Consider the following 19,125-nt stretch of genomic DNA (forward strand, 5'->3'; position numbering starts at 1 on the left):
CTGTTTCTATCGGCAGCAGCAGCATCCCCGACAAGCAGTGAACTCCACCCTCACCACCCCACGCTCGCAGCGCCCCCAAGCATAAGAAGCAGCAGGAGCAAGTCGGTTCACATAAAAACTATCAACTCTCCCTCTTGCTCTTCCATCCGCTCCTCCACTTTGACAGAGGCGGCTTTGGCCGATTGAGCCCGCGCGGGCTCCTCGCCGAATCCTCCTCTCCTACTGAAACTACCGTCCTAGCACTGGCACAAGCAGCTGCTGTAAGCCTATAGTAGTCGGGTCGGACCGGTTTTCGACGGGTACGACGACGGTCGCAGCGGCGGCAGCCATCTTTATTTTGCTATTTTTTGGGTGAGCTGTCAGCGGCACACTCTCTCGTTACAGGCAGAGGAGCAGACTCTCCCAGACGAGGAGAGCAAAGGACCTATAGTCCTCACCGTAGACTCGCAGTAGACAGAACAAGCAGAGTGTAGCAGTTAGCTCAAGTCAGCGCAACACTTCAGTCGGTGGTGGTGCGAGCCACGGAGAGCGAGTCGTCCGCGTAGTGTAGCCGGACAGTGAAGTGCGCGCACTTCACTGTCGGCTACTTTACTGGACGGTCGATGAACATGTTGGAACTTCGTTAGCGTACGCATTTGCGTTAGCAGGTGATACGAAGACTGAGCAAGACAAGACGATTCGGATGAGATCCGATTGCGATCGGATCCGTCGGAGCCTCCGCAGTGCAAGCCGTAAGTAAAGTACTCGAGTACTAACCATTCAGTATTGGCAGTTGTACATCTGTCACTTTGATACATAGTATGAACATCGTGTATTTAAACTCGAACGCTCTGACGACGGAGGCTTTAGACTGCTCTAGTGCTCTGTAGCCTCGATAATGAAAGGATAGGAACACCCCGCGCGGACGTTCGTTTCGCGCGGCCATTTCGCGCTATTCGAGATTAGTCCAGAGCTTAAATTCCTGCAGAACGCGACATAATACAAGTTTCGCGTCATGACGGGCGTTCGAGTTGTGTTTCATACCTAGTATAGCCCAGTATTAAACGAAAATTATTACTTATTCGTTCGTTTTGGTGCCTTGGAACTAGAGCAGTACGGCGATAGGTAATGAAATGCTCGTTTCTAATAAAAAAAAAAATAGTGGACCATCCACATTTTCTATTGAGGAGCAAAGTTAGTTGTGTGTTACCAAGTGGGTGAACGAGCAAGCGTGGAGTGTCATCGTAGCGGTGACTGTATTAAAGGCGGTGGCGCCGCTGCCGGTGGCGGAGGAGTAGACCTGAGTCATCAGAGCTCGCCTACTCCCTTGTCGCCCCCAAACCCCCAGTCCTAGTTGACCCCCGCATGTTTCTCTGCCCTGGGTTTTCGCCACTCCGACGCTTATAGAGAATCTACAATAGATTCGCAGTGACTGATAAAGCAAGTAGAGCTGTGCTTTGACTTGCTCTATTCGAATCTCTGTTCCATTTCTGGTACTGAACCTATGACGTTCAGAACTACACCGGTGCGCAACGAGTACAATCTGCTATTGGAACTGCAGCTTTCGATGGCATCATTAGTACCTTGAATATACAACGGAGGACTATATAGTGCAATAGATGTGCGCTATGTCCGTGTGTGTGTGTGTGTGTTTGACTGTCTTTCCCCGTCGTTTGCCGGTTGAGCTCCCGGTCGGTCTTCCTTTGCCGGTCGCTCAGTGGGGACTGGGGGGTGATTTCGCACACGCTTTCGCCTCCCACTCAACTGCACTATGAACACAGTGTACTGGAGACGGATACAGAACATAGATCTACTTGGCTATTTCTTCTGTATGACCTGCAGTCTCGCGACCCCCGCGCAACAGAGAGGCTCAGAGACACTCTCGCCTATTAGCCATCATCAGCATCGCCATCATCATCATCATCACCACCACCAGCACCATCAACCGAATCGCCTACAGAAACGCTTGAGCTTTGCATTACAGTATCATAGTAAGGACTGTGCACTAGTGAGGACACTGAGGTTTGTAGACAAGCATACATACATGCAGACCCAAAGGCAGCATCTTTCTCTCCCTCGTTTTCTCTGTCCTTCCACCCTCGATGTTTATCGCAGTAGACAGCAACTGTTAAATTTGTCCCTCATAAACGTATCGGGTCCTTAGTCCTTTCAGGTCCTTAGTTTAACGGGCTTTTGGCGGTCGTTTCCTCTGCTATCATTTACATTGTTCTGCCTACAAGGCTCGTCGTTTACATGCGACATTCTTTTCTATGTCGCGCATGCCAGTCCTCATCGTGCATGCGACAGGAGCCCGTGGCACATATCCTACCCGCCTACAATTCCGTTAAAGCGACGGCAAAAACAATAGTTGGCCGCAGCGACCTTGATCTGCGTCACTCGTGCTAGTCTCCTATATCGTCACTACCGGTGCGATCTGCCATCATCTACGCGTGGAAACGGTGCAAGCGGCGATGGTTCTCTCGGGATCCCGGATTGTTGCCGAAATTCAAGGCTGAAAGGGGTGGAGGCGTCCTCAAGGCTAACTCGACGGTTGACGCCTGTCAACACACTCTATACATCTGTAACATATGTATTCGATACAACTAACAGTTCTATTCGTTGAACGCGTCGCATGTGGGGGAGTGTGATGCTGTGTGGGGAAGGAAAGGTTGAGGGTCGTCACCGCAAAATTCGAGAGGCCCGACTTGGCGCAGACCCGCGGCAGGCATCTCAAGTTCGACGCTTCGGGAGTGCTTTCGATTCGCCGCCAAACAGAGAAAGGTAAGCTGAGACAGCGAGAGAAATCGAAAAATTAGTGCGATCGAACTTGACCTGATTTGCCTGCGTACATCGCGACACTGGGTCACAGCCGATTAAAGAGCCTTTGGTCTGGACAATATAAGAGACAAGCTTTCCTTGGTCCTAAGAAGAAGTTGACCTATATTTGGCTGGCACAGAACACTACAGTAGTATAGTGCACAGACTGGAAGAGATATCACTCAGCGGTCAGGGTCTTAATAAAGGGTCGTAGAAGCCGTCTGGAGCGAAAGGTAACTAACGTTTTGGTGTGCTTTAGAACGACTTCAAACTTTGTAGCAACTGTCTTTCGTGCGCGTTGGTATTAGGCTATGCCTTCAATTATACTGCGAGTGATTGTCAAGCGTTTCCAGATGAAGAATAGCGGTTCTTCTTCTAGGCTTTTTGAATGTGTAAGATACTGCTCAATTTGTTGTAGTTGTAGTAGGCAGAATATAGGACCAAATGACTGTAATAAACAAAATTGGAGTAAATAAACGGTCGTCCACTTTATACCGATTGTTGTTTATTTCCAGTAATCGCATTCATTAGGTTCAATGCCACATCATTTACCAACAGAACGATAAATGCAATCTACCAATCAATCGTGCCGATGTTTTGCCATGAACTATATGAATCGATTATCCTATTAAGGGTTTGTATACGAGCGTTCACATTTTCGTAGGACTGTCAAGCAGACCACATAAAGACTATTTGATTGTTGGATCGAGCTATTTGTCCTAAGCGATGTACTAAACTAAAATTTTCATATTTATGTTTTGTTCATTGCAGAGTTGCAGGATGTCGCTCCCGTTACACGTCGACTTATTGCCATCGTTAGGACAGCTTGGCAGTCCTCTCCATTCATTACGGGTAGGGACTAGCTTTTTGACATGCTCGTCGTGCTTTGATAGCAACTTGGGAGGTCTTCCCAAGGTGCTGCCATGTTCGCATACCGTTTGCGCAAAATGTTTGGTGGAAAGCGGGCCCTTCCAATGTCCGCAGTGCAGCAAGCTCGACTTAGCCGGATGTTTGAATTTGGCAAGTCTCCGTCTAAACGATGTATTGCCTTTGTGCTCATCATGCGATGATCGGAACCATGCCAAAGGAAGATGTCGAGACTGCAACAACGAGTTATTGTGTGAGAATTGTATCAACGCTCATCAGAGAGTTCGTCTTACTCGAGATCACACTATTCTACGGTTTGCACCATCACCCTCACTTGTAAGTGTTACAGCGATCGGTAGTCCAGCATACCCAATCACGTCCGCTGAGATTATAACCAAACAGATTATCCTTGCCTATTTATCCTATTAAGCGTATGTATACACCTGTGTGCAAACGATAATCGTGTTCTATTTTTCTAACTCAGAAAAACGGAACAACATTGGTGCCTATGAGTAATACCAGATTCGATTTCAGGATCTTAAACAGTACCATCCTCGAGCATGCGTCGAACACAATGACAGCCTTTACATCTATTGCGACAACTGTGACAAGCCTTTGTGTGGAAAATGTACCACAGCCCACAAAGGGCACAGTCTACAATATGTACGAGAGGCAATAGATAATGGACGAAGCTTTGTTGAACGTTCCCTCAAGGAGACCGAAACAAAACTCAAGGTATTGCAGGAAGGCCTCGTGAATAATCAGGCCATGGCCAAGCGGGTCGAACAGAAGACGCATGATGTTGCATCGCAGATCCGTGGGGCTATACGCAGGTACAGTTGCTCAATTATTATTATTACTATTACTAAATTCACTTGTGGTTTAAATCGAAGACAGGTGCATCAAGATAAGACAGAGAGCACTGGCTGAACTTTATATTCATGTACGTTTAGAATTCTAGGTTCGATACTGTCATGAACCACTGCTTCAGAAAGCATTTTTCGTAGTAGAAGGATTATTTAGAAGGAAAGTTTCGATCGAAGTTAGCTGTGTTTCTTATGTAGATACTATGGGGATCTTGTCTCCTGTCAGGAGTAGAGGGCTCATTTTGCATCGTTTACGTTAAGCTTTCCCTGCTAGCGGTTGAGGTTCGTTAACATTTCGTTGCACCTTCTAGTTGAACAATCTGAAAATGACATCTGTTTCTGGCAGAAGTTGAAGGTTCTTATACGGGTAGGCGTGATTTAATGGGCAACTTTTTAGCGACCTGGCCGCGTTCACAAACACAGCACTGGCGCTGTCAGTGGTCCACTCGTGATTTTCTTGGGCACTGCAGTTCACTCGTCTCAGTTATTAAAAAGCTTTTAGCGTATGGCCTTATGCAGGTACGCGTTAAGATCTGGCTAGCCTGATAAGGCACGTGGTCCTAAAAGCGTGTACATCAATTTAATCTTTTTTTTTTTTTTATGAGCAGTTGCTTTACACATATCTGCATTTGGATATGTGCAATAATATAACGGTTGTGACAGTGTCGTTTTCACGACGATGAAATTGACGATGTAGACCTTCATCATCGATGGTTGGGGATTGCCGACTCATTTCCTCGGTGGACGTTACAGCTTTTGTTTTCTCGTGTCATACCTCTTTGCACACGACGTTGTTGGCATTATTATTGACCAATGGAGGCAAATACTCTATACAGCAAAGCCGGTGTTTGTTCTGTTGTTCGTATCGTATTTATATGCATACGTGATCGCCTAGGTAATAGTAGTAAGTAAATTACACGCATGTTGTGTACTGTAACTTAAAGCCACGTATTCCTGTCAGGTTTTCAAACCTTAGCGCCAGATTTGCCTTATATTGATTAGGGCGCTTTTTGAGCTCTTTTTGCTTTATTTTTGTTAGTAGGCTGAAGGCTAATGTTGAGGCGAAACCGGTAACCGATGCGCTACGAGGTCCATTACTTGTGGTAATATCTTAGAAATCTTAAAGTTGACTATCCTACGTTCGTATTAAGCTAAGTTTTCGAGCTGTGGTCTTAGAAAGTTGACTACTAAGTGCATACCTTCTTTTATATCAGTTCATATGCACCGATCATGTACTCGTGCATAAGTCTTCTGCGTCGTTTCTTCATTTCTAGATACTATAATTAGCTATTTAATGTTCTAATAGTCAAATTCATAAAAAAAACCCCAGTAGTAGACAATTACTATTGGTTGGCACATAACAGCTAAGGAAGATGTCTTAAAAGATGTATTGGTACCTCAATCGATCGAACAATATTTACGAAATTCACCGTTGAATAATCAATCAGTGGCGTGTTTCAGACCTATACAGAAAATAAACGTATTCACTACAAGATAAAAAGTTATAGAAAGAGAAAAATCTTAATGGTTTCAGACAACTCTCCTCTCTTGAGGAGCGAGAGAAAGAGTTACTATCAAAGGTGGAGTCAATCCGGCTGCTCAAGGGCAAATTACTTAAGGCGCAGCAAGAACAGATTGAACAGGCGACTCTCGAATTGGGGAAGCACGCGCGTGCCCTCCGTGACTTTCTTGCATCCGCTAGTGAACTCGACTTCGTCAAGGCCACAAAGGTGCTGCCACAACTCAGTGCCGCTGCAACCCAGGCTGGTTAGTAATGTACACATATGTAAAGTGAAGATATTTGGAGTTCTAAGTGTTATTTAGCGTTACAGCCTTCTCCCGAACGTCGGCACGTTCTGAGGTCACCATGGTGGTGCTGTGAACATGGGTAGATACTTGTACCTAGAAGTTGACTGATTAGCATCCCCACTTTGCGTTCGATCACAAACGTCGTTAGATTGACTTGATGTATTAAATTTGGTTTAATCATGTGTAACGCGCTATTATTCGCTGATTTTTGGCTTGAGCTATTTTCATTGTTTTGTGGATATGTGTCATGACAGTAGTTCAACGCTTTTTCTGAACTGCTTTCCGTTCAGATATCACGGCACACGCCCTTACACAGTGTTTATTTGGCTAATGTGTGACCAGCTTACCGAACCCCGACATATATTCTCCATTCTTCAATTTTTCTCTCCATTGTTACTAGGTTATCTATTTTTACATACATATAAGTACCCCCCGGCGGCGTAGCAGTAGAGGTAGTTGCCAATAAAGACGGATGAAATGTCCTTTCTTTACCGGAATGGGTGGTTTGAGAGCGAGCGGTTCTTAGCAGACAAAATGAGTGACCGATCTGAACCGAAGCAGGCCCATCTTTGATGACTCGACTCGACGTGAACTCTCGTCTGGCAGACTTTTGAGACCACTCCCGTAGTTACTGCTGGCGCTAGCATTGCTGTTCTTACTATGCCATGTTGCCCGTTTCTATTCGTTGAACTAGACCTAATTCAGGCTAATTTAGCGAGGTCTACAAACGCCTGACAGCTAGCTCCTCCACATGCAGTCTAAGTACAAGCATTCGCCTACGGTGGCCGAGTACGACCTGGTCGAGTTCACACTAAACCGGCAAGTAAATTTGATTTGAGCTCGGCATGACTCTTAGTGTGTGAGGCTAATGGATCAAAATTAGCGATGGAAAGAAGCGGAGAGGAAAAGAGAGCTCGCTTAACTTCTGCGCATTGTCTCTTACTCTTTTGAGACGTTGATGGGAGCAGGGAAGATCTGTACAGGCCGTCGACAGTTCCGCATGACCAAGCTCTTCTAATAGCCCTGAGAAAAACTCCGAGAAGCATCTACAGATATTTTTCAACAAAAAATGGAAAAACCCCCGGCCAACATACAGGATAGTATTTCTCGCATGTCTAACCCGAGCTCGATTTCTAAAGTAGGAAAAGCATGTTTTTGTATCCGTACCTAAAACTAGTAATTGAAATAAATGGCCGATCTTGACTGAGCAAATTCATTATTGTACTTATGAGGTACAATTATTTTATGTTATGAAAAAACTTCACATTAAATATTTGTCTATTGAATTGAAAGACTATTGATCTTGTTTAGTTGGAGCATACAATAGCGCAAATATCAAGTGAACACATCCAAGAGAGAGAAAAGGCGATCTGTGCTCAGCTCTTAGTTAGACCTGCCCTCGATGCAGCGGTCTCTGACGCGGGACCCTTTTTCTTATTTTATTGGCGTTTCAGTTCTGTCAACACCATACGAAGACGATCGTATTGATTTCACGATAGCAGATATACCATTACTTAGTAACCTCGGTTATATCTCAACTGCGAGCTTTCCCATGCATTGCAAAGTATTTGGGGAAGCTCTCAAGGGTGCCGTTGTCGGGCAGGTAAGCGCTGCATATTGTATATTCTCAGATTGGTTAGGTTAAACAAAGTCTATAGTAGAGAAAATCGCTGTTGAAATGTCAGGTTTTTAGTTTCGACAATAGCTATCATTTTACTGTTTACGCAGAAGATCTTTTCCTGACATGTCAGATTTCTAAATGCCTATAGCAAAACAACAAACAAAGTGGCCATTTCTTTGTATGGCAATTTATTTTTCTACAACGTTACCTTATCACTTGTATGAGCAGACTGCAACGTTTAAGGTTGAAGCCTACAATCACCTGTCAGAGAAGACGATAGTCGGGGGTGAACACTTCATCGCGGCAATCACGACTCCACAAGGCTTCACCCAACGGGTCGACGCCAGCGACCATCGTGATGGAAGTTATTCATTCAGTTATAGACCGTGTATCGAAGGTCTGCACCATATGGTTGTAACGCTTCGGGGTGCTCCAGTTGCGCAATCCCCATACAGTATCAACGTACGTTTAGGCAGGTGTGTATTGCCGCATAAAGACGGCTATTGAACGGCACGTTAAATACCCGTCTTTATGCGGCTTTAAGCGTGTTCTGTGGCTTCGTTACTGTTCGAACTAGAAGAAACATTACGCGGCGTTTACGGCAGGGTCTGTGTGGTTGAATGACACGAAGAGTGAAAATCAAACTTCACTGCAGATGCAATAACTTCGCTCGCCGATGATCCTTTACTTGTCGTTTATACAAAGCTGATTATATAGAGTAATGTGTTTCAAGTATAGCGATCAACTCGTAAGTTAACTCAAATGTTTCGAATTTTTCTTTTCTATATATTGTATAATACTTGTTTGTATTATGCAATTGCTGATTATACCGTTACTGTTCTAGGTCATATGAGAATCTTCCGAGTGAACGACCGATTGTGGTGTTTGGGGGTGAGGGTGAGAGAGAAGGTAAATTGTGTCGACCATGGGGAGTCTGCGTTGATCATCAGGGTCGCATCGTCGTTGCTGACAGATCTAATAACCGGATGCAGGTGAGGAGAATGCAAAAAAATCACGTCTTTTTTTTTTTATCAAGAATACCGACGGTAAAAAGCCAAACAGGAAGATAAAGGACACGAATGCACATATCGAAAAGGGCTTGCCCCTGACGTAGTACGTATGATAAATGGTGCATAACAGCACATTGCCAGCAATCGTCACTGACTCAATAACCGCTTTGGCAAATATAAACATCTTTAAAATGAAACTTAAGCGACATTTGTCCAGCATTGTGCTACAAAAAAACTACACTATCTACTGCGGCAAATCGATTGTATTGTGCCAAAGTATCATACGTAAATAGATTTCCAAAAGGTTTAGGGCGTCACATCGTATCTAGCCAGTGGAATGCGTCTAAGACGAAGGACAATAACACAGGCGGTCGTGATTATTTCAAATAACTTCCGAATCAAGGGTGCTCTTGTTGCGTTGAACTCAGGATTTTTTTTCTCTAAACAAAAAAGTTTGACCGTACTAAACAAAGCTCTGTGATACATGTCGGCAGCGTGAAACGTACGAAGTGCTTAAAGTATATTTCTTAGGTATCGAAACGGAGCATATATTAATGCGGTGAAGTCCATTCGAACATGAGAAAATTTAGTATCTCAGCAGCGTACAAAAAGAACAAGTCTACAAAAGGTATCAACGAACTTTGCTTCATCGATCGCAACTGGGTCCTTTTACAGCTTAACTTCGTGGTGACGAACTGACGCGCTTTGTAGACAATGCTGACCTCCCAATGATTTCTCCCAGAACTCAGACTCACGTTGCTTGTCTCGTTAGTGGTACCACACTCATGAGCTGCGCTCTCCTCTTCTATCTGTTGAGGTCAGAGAACGAGTGCATGGGTTATCCTCGCTCACAGATGCTATGTTATGATCAACGGAGCGGACCAGGTCACATCCCACACCCCCGAGGAAACTGACGAGCAGCTTGACCTCAAACTAGAACCTAACCGTATTAACGGCTCTGCGCCTATATATCTGATGCTTGCTATCGTTTGTGCAGGAAGGGACTGAAAAAAAGGCTGTTGTTGATATAGACGAATCAAACAATCCTGTCCCATTGAAACGGTACATAACCACTGACATATAGTCTAGTTACCCTTAAGTAAAATGCTCAGTTTATGTGTCGAATATTAACCGTGTCATATTGAAATATCTGGTTCTCTCCAGAATTCCGAATAGTGTATCTGTAGTGATGATTATTACTAGCAGCATTCTATAGAATCATCGTAGGGATTGCCTGCACGTTACTCAACGTCTACTGGTTACATCACATGAAATAGATTAGGCTCTGTTGTCTGAGACAGCTATGAGTGACTTGCGCATTTGTTGCAGATTTTTAACCCGGACGGTTCTTTCCACCTGAGTTTTGGGACTCCGGGCTCTCAGGCGGGCCAGTTTGATAGGCCAGCTGGGGTAACTATTGACTCTTCAGGGCGAATTATTGTTGCTGATAAGGACAACCACCGCATACAAGTAAGACATACGTCGTGTAGTTTCGGCTTTACTTCGATTTACCTTTAGTTATATGCTTCCTACTGACTATAAAATGTTTTCTGGTAGAGAAGCTGTTTTTACATTTAGTTGGTATAAAAGAAGCTGCCTAGGACTTCGACGCTGCTCCTGCCAAAATGGATATCCTCCTCCTCCTCCTCCTTTTATACTAAAGAAAACCTGATGGCCGTTTCAAATCATGTATTTGTTTCAGATATTTTCGGGTAGAGGAGACTTCATAACCAAGTTCGGCGAACGAGGTTCGAAGCTCGGCCAGTTCAATTATCCATGGGACGTTGCGGTAAATGCCGATAATCAAATACTGGTGTCGGACACACGAAATCATCGAGTGCAGCTTTTCTCACCAGAGGGCGCCTTCATCAATAAGTACGGTTTCGAGGGAGCACTCTGGAAACAGTTTGACTCGCCTAGAGGAGTCGCCTTCGATCTTCAGGGTATGAGGCAAACGAACCAAACAATAGTAAAATCGATAATCTCTCGATCGCGTATTTTCCACCAATAACTCCTACGGAGAATAAACAAGTAGAAAATATCGCGCAGTTGTTGTTATTGCCTGTAGGGTGTCTAGAGACAGTCGGAAGACATTCTATATCATTATTTTAAGTGAACACGAAAATGAAGTTAGACTTCTACATTTTTTATCTCTTATATCATTTAACAATCACCTCTTAACGAGCTGAAATCAAGGATTTTCTGTTATCCTAGTTTCTGAACCAACCAGGTGGTTGTCTTCTATTATTTCCAAGTGCATTTCACGATAGTTGCTGCTGCTGCTGCTGCTGTAAATCGCCGCACGATGTACCCAAATTAATTACACTTAACGAAGCCATTATATTTCGGTTATGGCTTCACGTAAAGGGCGCTTTCTCTCGCTGGCACTTTAGTTGTCGTGGGTCCGGCAAAGATCATACTAGAAGCTTCCGTTGGCGCTATGGCTGTACATGTTTCTCATAAGCTAACAATACCAGCCGTTCATTTTTAAAACTTCAAGAATCTTTTATGTACGCAGTACATATATAAAATAAGAGACTGGCCTTGAAATTGCTTATAGCACAAGTGGGAAGGTCGACGTCGCTGGTCCATAGGTGAATTTACTCATCAGAAAGGACAATAGCTGTTCCAGCAGCTTCTGTTTACTAGAACGTCGCTAATCAGGCCCATTACGGAACGCGATAACGACAGAGAGAAGGGCTCCAGAGAGTCATGAAGTTCGGCAGAAACAGCTGGCCAACATTTTCATTTATGATGATAGAAACTTTTTTAAAGGCCGAATTGTCCATTTCACGGGAATCGCACAGAATCCGTAGACGGTCGTCGTTGACCGTTTGTAGTTAGTGGCCACTTTAGCGTCGCGTGTTTAGTTGCTAGCTACATTAGTGGTAATTTGTGACAAAGCGGAAAATCGAACATAACGAATTACGGCCACTGCTTTAATGTTTTGTGAATTTTTCTTAAAAAGAAAATGCCCAATAATTTAGACAGATTGAAAGTGACCTGATTTGGAGCCCAGTTTTGTAGCTTTCTGATGTGATTACAACAGGATTCATACAGTAGCCGAACATTTAGATATCTAACCAAGTTTTTAGCTAAAAGAGCTGAAATCTCATCGTACCAAACCTGGTCAATACAACGTGGGCCGCATCACAATGAGACTAAATTTCCCTGCAAAAGCGCCTTAATTATAATCACACAGGTTAATCGCAGTTCTGGGGGTAGTTCTGAAATGTTTTTGGGACAAATTTAGAACTTAACGGTTTTAGAGCTTTACTTCAACAACCAAATAACCATTCTGTTATAGAACATTGACCGGAAAGTGAACGTTTGACAGGGAATGAATAGAACGTTCTATTCATTCCCTGTCAAACCTTTGGACCGTCATGGCTATTTGAAAGTCTGATAGCTATGAGCAATTGTACTTTTCATAACTGTATTTAGCTCTACCTAGATGCGACTATTTGAATAATTTTTCACAATAATAATATTGTAATTAATCTTAGATCGTCTAACAATAACAATCCTTCCCAGGTAACATGGTCGTCACGGACTTCAACAATCACAGGATTGTCGTCATCCGAAATGATTTTCGATCGGCGCAATTTCTTGGCTTTGAGGGTTCGGGTAGTGGTGAGTTCACGAGACCGCAGGGCATTGCAGTCGATTCTGAGGGCCATATCATCGTTTGCGACTCGCGTAACAACAGAGTCCAGGTTTTTCGGCCAGATGGCACATTTCTGTGTTCCTTCGGACAACCGGGAAGCGACTGCGGTCAAATGGATCGACCCTCAGGAGTAGCCATATCACCTGAAGGTCGTATAGTTATTGTCGATTTTGGAAACCATCGAGTGCAAATTTTCTAACGAAAAATGTTTTTGAAGAACGCATGAGACAGATTTGGCTAAGAAACTTCACTTGTTGCAAAAATTGGCTCGTATCAATTTGTCTCGGAGAAAATCAGTATCGAAAACAGTGATGATAAATCATACGAATCATATCCGAAGTATAGTAATCCCAAACAAAGTTATTTTATCCTAAAATTGTACATGTAGAAGTACTTGGTGGATAGATATTTGCGCTTTTTTTTTCTCTATTAGTTTATATAACACAGTTTATTGCCTATTTAGATATCTCAATTTGGAGATAAAATATAAAATGCTTTTTTGCCTTGCCATCATGCTGCTACAGGTCGGTGTATATTTAATATGCACAATTACGATGACAAAGACTAATAAGTCTATCAACCTAAATGAAGTGTCGAGTAACGTTACAGAATTGCAATTAAGGCTCAATGTGTCGTATAGAACTCAATAATCTCATTATCAATACGGAGGTTCTAGAAAGCCTTAACCGTTCAGTAATAGATATCACAATGAACAACTCTAGGTGAGTCACAGACTATTTGCTTACTTGCGCCCCACCAAAAAGGGGCATCTGATAAATTGCCTAGGAGGCCGACATTTGACTACTTCTGCAAGCATTACATTTTTGCAAACGGAATAGTTTGATAAGTGGAGGGTTCCTTCAAAAACGCAAAATCGGCGAACAGAAAATCTTTTAATGGTTTCGAGAAAAAGCGTTAGAAAATACACGATAACTCTAAAAGCAAAGCATATGCCTATATCAAGGTTTTTGCTACATGATATAATAACATTATTATTATTATTATGAACCTTCAAAGAGACCACCCTTGATGTCTCGAAGAAGTGGTGAGGGAATATGTCTCAGTCGTTGCCACAATTACTGATTCAGGTATGAATCGAAAAGCGGGTGTTGGAACAAGTGACATGAAACAACTTTTATATTATAATAATTAACAAGCTAGACTAAATAGCGGAGTGTCGACTAGTCATACTAAGAAGGTTTATAGTCGAATTCTTAATTAGGACATTAAGCGGTTATCGGCGAAGAACTTTAGAGTAACGAAAGATGATATATATATATATATATATATATATATATATATATATATATATATATAGTAAACTTAACGTTATTAGATTTTGCCCAAAAGTGTTTCCATCGACTATGCGTCCAATCAAAAACTAGTAACCAAAAAAAACACTCGAAAATAACATTGTCCTCTTGGAAAACTGATAGCCGTTTTTCCTCATCATCAGTGAGGTTAAATCGGTAGAACAGCATCTAAGTAACGGCGATTCCTATTGTACATACATATGGCATATAGCGCCGATTCTTGATCGTACAACGCGAATGAATGGTACGTCGCATCCATCTACACGGGAATAATTAACGTTGTTAGTACATCACTGTTTTTAATTAAAAATGGTGACGGTAATTCATTTATAAGATGATTGGAGTAGTGGAAGGCTGCAGTCAGGATCTGCAGTTGCGTGTCTTGTCCACATTTTGCACGTTAGCCCCTTTCACTACTTGACCATCTACCTTGTCCAGACCTTACGCCGTAGCATATACAACCAATGATCTCAAGTTGCATCAGAGTAGATCGGAGTTCCGGTAAATCTGAACCCCTCTGTCTAATTTACTTTCAGAAGCTGCAAAAACCTAACAGATGACCGACCCTTAGGAGGTTGATATAATCTGGCGTGTGTGATCTCTAGTCATGCCCAACAATGTAATGATAGCCCTAGTAATTCCATATATAATATGTAGATGTTTAAGACAAAAAGAAAGTATAGGTGAAGGAGAAAAGTTGATGCTGAAGGAGGCTCGGGGTGCTTATGACGGTACCCAGTGCAAAACCGACTCGGTCACAAAGTTCCTACGAACGAAAGTTCCTATTAGGTAGAATGATTTCGGCACGAACAAGCTGATGGTTAATGAAACACGTACAGCCGTTTTGCGGCTTTGAACGCTTTAGTTAATAGGTATACTACTATAATATTATATAATATAATAATGAAAGCTGCTAGAACAACTTAGTTATTGTACTTTACATTATATATTTAGATATATAAATCTGTATAAAAGGTCGCGGTAAGATGATTCGTTGTATAGTGACATCTGTCAAGAGATAAATACTAGTGAATACAAAATACATAGGTCTTGTGTATAGTAAGATTATTATTGCTGGAAGTAACGACAACTTTACTCCTAAATAAAAATTGGCTTCAAGCGTAAGTGAAGGAACTATTTACATCTCGATAGGGAAAACAGTAGCTGAACAGTGATAAGTATGAACTTGACGATGCCACAGAAGGTTTCTACAGCAACTACCAAAGATGGAGAAACAACAAAGTGACAAGACGAAGAATAGGTCCTGCATAGATTTTCTGGCAACTAAATCGAGAAGAGCATTGTCACTTTTCAACCATAACATTAATACTGCTAATGCTAAATAATGAAAATAGTTGTAAATTAGTTCAAGTTCCTACGCTGGTGACGACGGTGATGCTGCCAATGGCCGCAAAATCGCCGGAAATCTAATTTATTGGAAAATTTAACGAATGTAAAAGAGAAAAGAAGAGAGAAGTGTTAAAACGTATGGTTTAGTATCATCCGTCGCCAAAGGAGCAGACTATACAAAATGGCTACCTCATTATCAAAATATTACACCTTTTACATACTTCACAAGCTATCTTTCATCTTTTCCGACTCAGATTTAGCTTCCCTGTTTCTAAGCAACCCCCCCCCCCCCCGCCCTTCCATTCGCAGTCTGTTGACTGAGTTCCTATATTTATAGTATGTAGACAGAGATATATATATATATATATATATATATATATATATATATACGTGTGTAGTAAGTAGAGATCTCCTTTTTGTCCTGTGCGAGTCTGTATGTATATGTCATATTCCATGATGCGTGTATTACACTACAGTGATATATAGGCGTAAGAATTGCATACCTGTTCCGTGTGCATGTAAGTGGCGTGTATGCCTGAATCATGTATGTGTCTCGCATCATAAAAGTAACATACATTACTCTAATGAAAAAAAAAAAGCTAAGGATGGTTACTGTTAAAAAAAAACTGAGTGAATGGTTGGCAGCCAAACATCGCTTAACACTAAAGCTTTAACAATACCAGGTGTTATTGCTTGTGAAGATGAAATGACAAAAAAAGATAAAATGTAACAGAGCATATTTTTTGCTCATTCAAAATCAAACGGCTTTGTCTACCTAATCAAGTCACTGACTAACCAATCAAGTGCCGATGTTCATTTTAGAATGACGATAATCACGCATGATTCTACGATAGCGCCAAGACTAACAAGTATTCAAAAGTACCCAAATGAAAGAGTATCTGTTTCCTTTGATAGGGAGAGCCCTACTATTGTATCTTGATCCGTCGGCGTAAATCGAGTCTATCGTATACGATAGGCGTCGATCTGTAGGTAGACTGACGTAAGTACTGTGCCTTTCAGTACATTGAGTTGATATAATTTTTCAGTGGAAAGAGATTGAGATAGCCTGGTGCAGCGCTTCCTATCCCATAATATCGTACTGTGCTAAGCTGTCGGGACGTTCTGGAGATGAGTTCGTATGTGCCATATATATATATATATATATATATATATATATATATATATATATATATATATATATATATATAGCTATCATTCATGCAGGACACGTCTCCCGACAGATATCAACCGCACAGGTGCTAGATTTTGGCCGCTAAAAATCTGACACAAGTACGAATCTCTCGAAGTATGATAGCCGGCTAGCAGAAGGTGACGTAACAGGTAGAACATAAGTCACAGAAAACGTACAGGCAACCCTAACTACAACAATAATTTTAACCACAGCGGCGACAGCAAAAGGTACATTGCGAGATTTTTCCTTTGCGTGATCTACCGACAATACGCGCTCTATATTTCTACGAAGCTCTCACCCACAATGGGTGTCTAATCTACATTTATACATGTACTAAAAACATAATATATATAATGAAATGGATTGACTGGATGCGTGATTTCCAGATGAGTGATTTCAGGATTCGCCAAACTATCGGATCTGTGAATAGTTTTGCTTGAATCAGTGTTCTGCAATTATGGAGAGGGAACCACGACCTCCCGTATAATTTTTAATGGAAGTAGGTGCCGAAGGTAGCAACGGAACGGCAGACGAAAATTTCCTTAATATACATTTTTAAAACAATAACTAATGCTCAGGAAAGTAATACTTCTTTTTTAAAAATACATTATTTAAACTAAGCTCCTGATCTGCCGTGGTCTACCGCAGTAGCATGTGTCGATTATGAGGCCGTGCTTATCTTTTCTCGACAAGGTTTACCTCGTATGAATGGCGTTTACGTTTTTTTCTTTCTATCCCGCTGAAGCACTAGGTAATATGAAGCAAGTGGCAAGAGGAGCTGGATTAGGTTCTTCCGTCTTAAAAATACTTATTCCATTGCAAGCGAGACCGTAGTCAGCTGTCAGTTTATGTACACTTTGAGATCTGGGAAAGACGTTGCAACGACGCATAAATGAATGCAGAAGGCATCATGAGCGCCATGCAGTGTCACCGGACAATGGAAATCGGAGATGAACGGTCCATTTTTCTTTTAACTAACTCGTCTTAGGAGCTCAAGAAGCTCAACAGAAAACAAGCAACAACCTTGAGACCACAACGCTGTATAGGCAAATGACATATATGTCTATTGATCTTAATGTTATTCTCATGGTAATTTACGAGCACCTTATACAGATGGAACGTGTGAAAAAATTTTCTTACCATACCTTAGAAGCAGAAAGGTAGAAAACGATTGGTTCCGTAGTGATATTTTACGCTTGGTATGGATGCCATCTAATGATAACTGTAGCATGATCTCTTATAATATCACCGACGTAAATGAATTTTCACTGATTTTATACCTATTAGTTGGGTCGATCGCTATGTGCGATGCGGCGACACGAATGCGATCCGCCTTGATCTTGTCTTGGTGTAGAGGTTTGCAGCTCTTCTTTCCCTTCACTCATGTTGTTCATTCATGTTGTTTTTTGCACATACTTACCATATTCCGATAAAAACTTAATTCGTTTGTCAATAATTACAAAATTTCCTTAAGTATCTTTTATATATAATAAGGCTGCAACTACTCATTAAGCACGAATTAACTGATTTTTAGGGGTCGAGTTAAGTTTCCACTTGCCCAATTTGTGCACACACATCTATGTGACGGGGTGTAACCAATGGTATCTTATATAATACATAATTATAGTTTACATGAAAGTGGAGTACCAATCGATATTAACAGAAAAGCTCGCAAACTATAGTATGGAAATGAGAACTACACGGATGATTTCTAACGAGAGGCACTTCAAGACAAGGCTTCTCCAACAAACGATGTCCAATTCAACATAAACTTGCCCTTATTAAATATGGAAAACTACCCTCTAAAATAAACTTAACGCTACACGTTTGAGCGGCTAAAAAAAGCATATCTTATAATATTATCAACATAGTTTCACGCCTGATATATACATTGATAGTCACAATTTCACCATATCTGGGCGCTGACTTGACGCCTCAATATTCCGTAATGTATGTTCACTTTATTTGTTAAAGCTAGACCGTTTTGTGCGATAAGGTTTAATTATTGGATTGAACTGGGTTAGCCCAGGAGCTCTCCTTTCGCCGTCTTTTTTGTTCTAGCTCATCATTTCAGTCCGGCATACTTTGGGCTGTGGATGTGGAACTCTTTGATTGAACTAACCATTTAACCAATACACAAGCGTGGACATAGATACTTTGCTAGTATTACCTCGAATGAGTATAGTCATAATATAATATATAACATGATATATATAATAATAATAATATGTTGAGCGTTCACCTAAGAATGGCGCTGAACTTAAAATGGTCCCCTAGTGACCGAACGGAACCTGCGCCCACCTTGTAAATGGTGGTTAAATAGCACCTGAGTGACTGAATGAACGAATATACTTACAAATTGCGCACCTGTGAAAACACAGTGCACTACAGAATATGAGCAGAAAACAAAATACACAAAAACAGAATCTATTTAAAAATACAAAGAAAATCAACGTATCTATTAAAAAAATGCGCGTAATAAATGTAACAAACGATACGCGAGCGTATATGTGAAATAAACAAACAAAAAAAACTGATATGAATGAAATAAATGCCAAAAATACGTATTGTGGTAATTAACGATTAAGTGTTATTTACTGAAGAAAAAATTATGTATGAAGATATGTGCTTGCC

The 19,125-nt window shown here is 41.6% G+C and overlaps 1 protein-coding gene across 2 annotated transcripts; it reads left to right on the top strand.

Moving 5' to 3' along the window:
- Window positions 1-347: 347 nt before the first annotated feature.
- On the top strand, window positions 348-19,071 carry LOC111251908 (E3 ubiquitin-protein ligase TRIM71-like). Of its 2 annotated transcripts, XM_086990530.1 has the most exons (11): window positions 348-731; window positions 1,822-2,760; window positions 3,568-3,999; window positions 4,198-4,496; window positions 6,064-6,296; window positions 7,793-7,941; window positions 8,188-8,435; window positions 8,804-8,951; window positions 10,299-10,439; window positions 10,672-10,912; window positions 12,504-19,071. In XM_086990530.1, the coding sequence occupies exons 3-11, from the start codon at window positions 3,577-3,579 to the stop codon at window positions 12,833-12,835; spliced, it is 2,214 nt and encodes a 737-aa protein (XP_086846656.1). In that variant the 5' UTR covers window positions 348-731; window positions 1,822-2,760; window positions 3,568-3,576; the 3' UTR covers window positions 12,836-19,071. The 2 variants fall into 2 exon arrangements, with proteins under 2 accessions (XP_086846656.1, XP_022664754.1); XM_022809019.2 differs by lacking the exon at window positions 1,822-2,760 and having other exon boundaries at window positions 349-731.
- The last annotated feature ends 54 nt before the right edge of the window (window positions 19,072-19,125 follow it).

Source organism: Varroa destructor, unplaced genomic scaffold (genome assembly GCF_002443255.2).
Source record: "Varroa destructor unplaced genomic scaffold, Vdes_3.0 BEIS01000005.1, whole genome shotgun sequence".
In the NCBI taxonomy this organism is placed as follows: Eukaryota; Metazoa; Arthropoda; class Arachnida; order Mesostigmata; family Varroidae; genus Varroa; species Varroa destructor.

Bases quoted from the DNA above. Each gene is read 5' to 3' on its own strand.
- LOC111251908 (XM_086990530.1), top strand. From the start codon at position 3,577: ATGTCGCTCCCGTTACACGTCGACTTATTGCCATCGTTAGGACAGCTT. The intron at 8,436-8,803 runs GTGTGTATTGCC...TTACTGTTCTAG, and splicing joins ATCAACGTACGTTTAGGCAG to GTCATATGAGAATCTTCCGA. The intron at 10,440-10,671 runs GTAAGACATACG...TATTTGTTTCAG, and splicing joins AGGACAACCACCGCATACAA to ATATTTTCGGGTAGAGGAGA.